Below are 6000 nucleotides of genomic sequence, written 5' to 3'. Positions count from 1 at the left end.
CCTCGTCAGAAAAAACAATTGCTGTTTCATGCAGCTCGCCATTTTCAAACATTTGTGTCATTCTTTCACAAAATTTCTTTTGTCTCAGAATAGCCTCCTCTGTCAAACGCTGACACATCAATATTTTACATGGATGAAGTTTCAAAAAAACGTGGAGGATCCGATGCAATGTTGACTTGGTCAATTTTGAATCGTGAGCGGCTCTCCGAATGGACGAGTTGGGATTGGCCTTGAAATACTGTTCAACTTCATTGACCTTCTCCTCTGTTGCAGCAGAGAATGAGAGACCTGGAAGAGTAGCTCTACGATCATCCAAAATACCGTATTCCTCGGAATTTTCAATTATTCTAGAAAAAGAATATTATCATGACTAGAAACCAACGGGATTTCTACGAAAATCTGTAATGTGTTTTGTTGTGTCACACAATCAATATGACAGAAAATTTATTGTAACCTGTCAGTGGTTTCGCTAGCAACTCGTTTGGATTCAAATTTAGTACGAAACCCCCTAAAAGCTTCACAGTATTGTTTCCCTCTCGAATAGAAGCGCTCGATGAGATATCTTTTTTTTTGAATTGTCAAATCACTCATTACTGCTAATAAACTAAGGCTCCTGCCACAGTTGGAATAAAACTGACTGGCCCCTAGTAAACGTAACACAAACGTAGAGAGTCAAGGTTATTTTGGATGAGTCGGCAGATGAGTTTAGTTTTCACACATTCCTATGGGATACCCTGTACATCACAATGATTAACTTTCCTCAAGTTACCTTTTCAGATGACTTTAGATCGTTTTCCACATCACTATCATGTCTTCTCTTCAGAGTTTCATCTTCATCGTTCCAATTCAATTTCGTCGTTCCGAAAAGGTTGCCTCCTGCGACTTCCTTGATATTATTTGACAATTCTGGGGGCTTCATGATTCCTTATTTTACTCTCCCAGAACCATCGCTTATAGCAGGACTTGAGATTCTCTTGGGAGAATCGCTCATTGGGCAATTCTCCCAATTCTCTGTCTTCCCGCATTGCTCTCTCGACGTATGACTCTGTTCCTAAAAGACAACAGTCATAATCTCAATATCATCCGTGTTTTACAATCTATGGAACTTGTCAATAGAGTCGAAAACTTCACACACATGTTTTCTGTCACGACAGACTAGCATTCTGCAAATTTAATAAATGTTGTCCAGAACGAATAGAATAAGATTAGAATATCAGCAATTAGCTTCATTTACGAACCAGATGAATTCTTCGTAAGATTCGAATGTCGAGATTACAATATAGAAAGCAAGTTCGATTCTTACCTGAAAACGCAGCGCATTCCGACGAAGGATTGGTATGTTCAGGAGATTATCGGTATTCAAGAGCGATAGTATCATTCTAGAACTCTTTTCTTCAGTGTTGGAAGAAGCATTAATTGTATCGTGATCGTAATTGAATGAACTTCCAGAATTCAGCAAATTAGGTCCACGATCATCAATGCCCTCAGGTCTTTTGTCCGTGTTCTGATCCGTCGCCTGCTTAGTCTCAGAGTCATTGTTCAAAAGAATTGGAGACACTCGGAAATTGACTTCTTCATCATCGTCTTTTTCCTGATGTCGCCTCGCGATTTTCATGGGTCGGCTCATGAGTATCAGAGTTCAATACGGAATTCTTTCGATTCCTCTGTTGAAGAACAATAAGATTTTGAAGTGAAGATTTTGAACATTTGAAACTGTTTGAATTCTATTTGCGAATCATAACGCAAAGGTCCGAACTGTCTCAATTGTAGTTCAATCTTGTGGAAAATGAAAAATTTCAGGAGGAATTATTTATTGTACAAAGAATAACGTGGTGGATCAACAGAGTTTAGATTTCGATAGATTTGACATTACAAAGTGACTTTGAGTGAGCTGCTCATACAGTTCATAAGGATGAAAAGAGTAAGATAGGACTACGGCTTAAGGATGTGTAAGATACTAACCCTTCTTTATCGCTTCTTTGAGGGCTTCCTGCTGTATTCGGAGAGCTACCTTGAGCTCTATTGAGGAGACAATGTTCGGCGTCTTTTTGGGTTTTGAACTGGCTTCATCATCTTCGCTGATGTCTAACGCAGAGAGCAATGTGGGTTTAGCACAGGTCCTCTGCCTAATTGTCTTGGCTTTCTCGTTCACCTCTTCCTTGGATCCTTGTCAAAACGGGAAATAATATATCAGATTACTAGATAAGCAACATCATTTTTGACAAATGTGACCATTGAGGCAAGACATAAATCACTTCCGATTCGAATTCATTGAGTTTGAATTTAATGACACTGACAAAAAAACAACAGGAAATGTGTACACAAGCTAGATGACCGGCCGAATTTAGAGATGGGGTACCGGAAGAGCTTCAAAATTACAGAGGATATCCTGATAAATTGATTACAAACGAATGAGAGAGTTCAGTTTGTTAACTCGGAACTTTCTGTGACGAAATTGACGACTTTGCTGCTATGCATGGAACCTTATAAAAATATTCGATCAACTGTGAAGTTTCAATGGTATTCGGAACATTATTCCTCATATTCTAAATTCGACTAACAGAATTGCTTTCCGTGTAGAAATTTAAGCGGGGATGTGGCTGAAACTCCGCTCACGCGCTTGAATTGACCTCTTCGCTCCGGTATGATTGTGTGGCAAGCAGGGATTCAGTGGCGAGATTTGTACCCGGGATGTAGAGATGGAATTGATCTGTGACTTTCGCCAATGGATTAACTCAGTTGCAAAATTTTCTGAATTGACGTTGAAGGCTATCATACCCTAGTTGGTATGATAGCTGCTTTAAATTATATATAAAAAAAGAAGAACACAGTTTTGTGGGAAAAAGCCTTTCGGCATAAAAAACCCAGATTTATTATCAATACACTAAGTTGGAGGATTCACTGCGAATGGCGGTGTCATACGTGGGTTCACACAAACATACATATAACACAATGTATTTTTTCGTTGTTTAACGGTTCAAGACAACGGCTAGCACGTGTCCACACATATAAATATCGAACTTACACTAAAACTTTAATTACGCAGGTTAATTTGGGGGTTTTTTGGCGCAATTTGTTGATTGCGTCCTCGGGAGCGTAGCTTCTGTGCCACGTGCGGACACGAAACCGTGTGATTTCGTACCGTTGATTGTTCGTTTGTTTTGTTGTAAATTCTTAGCCACTTTGCTTTGAATTACTGTTCACTAGTGCACTAGATTTGTTATTAGTTATTTTAAGATGTTGGTTTTGTTGGTTTCGTTGGGTTTTAAGTCAAGATGACTCAGTAAATTTTGGATTTTTGCTGGCTCTCCACACACACTTCAGTGTCGGTTTTTACTGAATGACGCCATATGCATCCGTCGGCGCGCGCACACACTAGCGAAAACGGTGCCTGTAAGGGGCTGCCACCGCTTGTCGCCAGCATGTGAACCCTCAAACCTTCACAGGTGCTACGATGTAACATACTCCCGGCGAAAGCTGCGAAATGTTATTACAATCGAATGTTATAGAGCAGGTTAAATGAATTCGTATTTTTACAATCCTTGGTACGATAGACTACAACTAAGTTACGGGCAAGAGACATAGGCGAGTAATGTTGTGTTTGTAGATGCCACCAGCAGTCTTAACTGATGCAACTCGGACGATGCCGTTACTCCCAGGGAAGACTTCGACGATCACTCCCAGTGGCCATCGTGCACAGGTGACAAGATCATTCATGAGGAGGACTACTGAACCCAGTTTGAGTTCAGCAGTGGAGTCCTGTCACTTATGACGAGTCTGTAATTCGTGAAGATATTCCTTGTGTCACTTATTCCAGAAATCTTGTTTGGTCTTGGTGATGAAATTATATGTAGAAAGACCATTATCTGGAACTGAAAGAAACGATTTTTTGGGCAGCGCGTTCAATGGTCTACCTATCAACAGGTGAGCTGGAGTTATTGCTAAGGGATCATTGGGATCGGCTGAAAGAGTTCATAAAGGTCGCAAATTCAAGATCGCTTCGATTTCGATGAGAAAGGTGTTAAGTTGCTCATAAGTGAGCTTGTGATCCTTTAAAACGCGCCTTAAGTGATATTTGAAACTCTTTACAACCGCTTCCCAAATTCCTCCAAAATGGGGAGACAGTGGCGGATTAAAATGCCACTCGATGCGCCTGGACGAAGCGTAGTTTCCTACTATCTCTTTGAAGTCAGGGGTGGAAATAAGATCATAAAGTTCACTGAGTTCTCTGGTCACTCCAACGAAATTTGTACCATTGTCAGAGTAGACATATTCAGGAATGCCTCTGCGACTGACAAACCTTCGAAAAGCTGATAAAAAACCTTCTGTGGAAAGGTCAGTGGTAAGCTCAATATGTACGGCCTTCGAAACCATGCAAACGAACACACAACCGTAGGATTTGAGGAAGGATCGGTTGCGATCTTTCTTCTCCTTGAGGAGAATTGGTCCAAAGAAATTGACACCTGTTCGAGAAAAAGCTGGTGCTTCGTTAACTCTAGCTCTAGGCAAATCATCCATCTGAGCATGAACCAACTTTGGTTTCTGGCCGATGCATTCAACACATTGACGAACAAGTTTCCTAATTTGATTCTTGCCGTTTAAGATCCAGAACTTGGTTCGAATGGCACGGAGAGAGCTTTGGATCCATGCATGGAGATTTGAACGATGCACCTGTGGAATGGTCATATCCGTAACAGGATGTTTACTGGGCAACAAAATGGGATGTTTTCGATTATAGAAAAGTTCCGACCTTTTGAAACGTCCACCCACACGGAGGATTCCTTTGTCATCCACGAATGGATGTAACTGTTGTGACTTTTAATGACACAAACAAATTTTTAGGGAGTTAATATTAACGAGGTTTGGTTTGGGTTCACTGTTTTTATTTAAATGACATAGCACTTGACAGTTTAAAAAATATATTTTATTCATAGACACTTGTTAAGAAAGAACTTTACACTTTATGACAAACTATTTTACACGAGAGATATGTTAGAATATCGACGAGTGATATTTCACGAAATGATTTTAAGTTTTTAATTTTTCGACTGGTCTGCTCGATAGTTGAAAGATAACTGACTTTGAAGAGAGCAAATTTTAGGAAAGTAAGTTGGGAGATTGAGAGGGAGGATCTGGTGGATTTTCAGATTGAGAGGGAGAATCTGGTGGATTTTCATTGGCCATTGGGTTTACAATTTTGTAAGGCCAATACTCATTGGTCGATGAGAAAAATGGTAGGAGTTGAGGGTGGAGACTGGTTAGGAGAGAGAGAGGGTCCGTTTTTGGAATTCGAGTGGTTGGGTGCAATAGAGGGCTGGATGGAAATTGGTTTATGACGGTCGGGTTTCTACGCGACTAAATGCACTGCAAATAAACAGTCGTTCGAGGATTTGTACCCTTGGGATTAAATAATAAATGAGGACGAGGATTAGGCTGGAGGACACTTTAAAATTATTGTGTTCGTTTGGTAAATTAGTTTGAGCAGACTGGGAAAGTACGCAGGCGTAGACTTCTATAATAAAATGCTATTTGAAATGGACGGGGAAAACACGTAGACGTAGACATCTATAATAAAGTTCTGAAATATTTTCGATGCTTCTAAAACTGTAATAAAACCGTAAAACTGAGTGATTTTTCCCGAGCAGATGTTCAAGCAATAATATTTTTTAGAGATTAACAGAATTTTGAATAATTACTTTCTTTCTGCAATAATAAAATATGTTTCGATTTGGAACATCTTGCCCCCTTTGAGAGATTAAGCGATCAAAAGAAAAGTAAATTTTAGAAGTCCATTCAAATGCTTGACAAAATTATTGTTCGTTTGGTACGAGAATCGCGAGCTTCCTAACGTTGCGATCAATGATACCTGTGGCTGTCTTGATAGTGACAGTGCGGGTGATGCCATCAGGTCCTGGATGAGTTTTCATGACCCTACCAATGGGCCATCGGAGTGGGCGCAGGTTGTCATCCTTGATGACTACGATGGTATTTTCCTTGATA

At 40.1% G+C, this 6000-nt stretch overlaps 1 protein-coding gene across 2 annotated transcripts in view; it reads right to left on the bottom strand.

Annotated features, from left to right (window-relative positions):
* Window positions 1-324: 324 nt before the first annotated feature.
* The window catches only part of LOC107045918, a 28086-nt gene continuing 22410 nt past the window's right edge, over window positions 325-6000 (bottom strand). For both annotated transcript variants that reach the window (XM_015268327.1, XM_015268328.1), the window contains exons 3-6: window positions 1963-2166; window positions 1304-1664; window positions 770-1051; window positions 325-347 (exon numbers count right to left, since the gene is read on the bottom strand). In XM_015268327.1, the coding sequence (XP_015123813.1) occupies window positions 1633-1664; window positions 1963-2166 (236 nt within the window). In that variant the 3' untranslated portion in view covers window positions 325-347; window positions 770-1051; window positions 1304-1632. The remainder of the gene's footprint in view (window positions 348-769; window positions 1052-1303; window positions 1665-1962; window positions 2167-6000) is intronic.

Source organism: Diachasma alloeum, unplaced genomic scaffold (genome assembly GCF_001412515.2).
Source record: "Diachasma alloeum isolate Michigan unplaced genomic scaffold, Dall2.0 Dall_scaffold_01132, whole genome shotgun sequence".
Taxonomy (NCBI): Eukaryota; Metazoa; Arthropoda; class Insecta; order Hymenoptera; family Braconidae; genus Diachasma; species Diachasma alloeum.
This window is presented reverse-complemented; position numbering and strand designations above follow the sequence as displayed.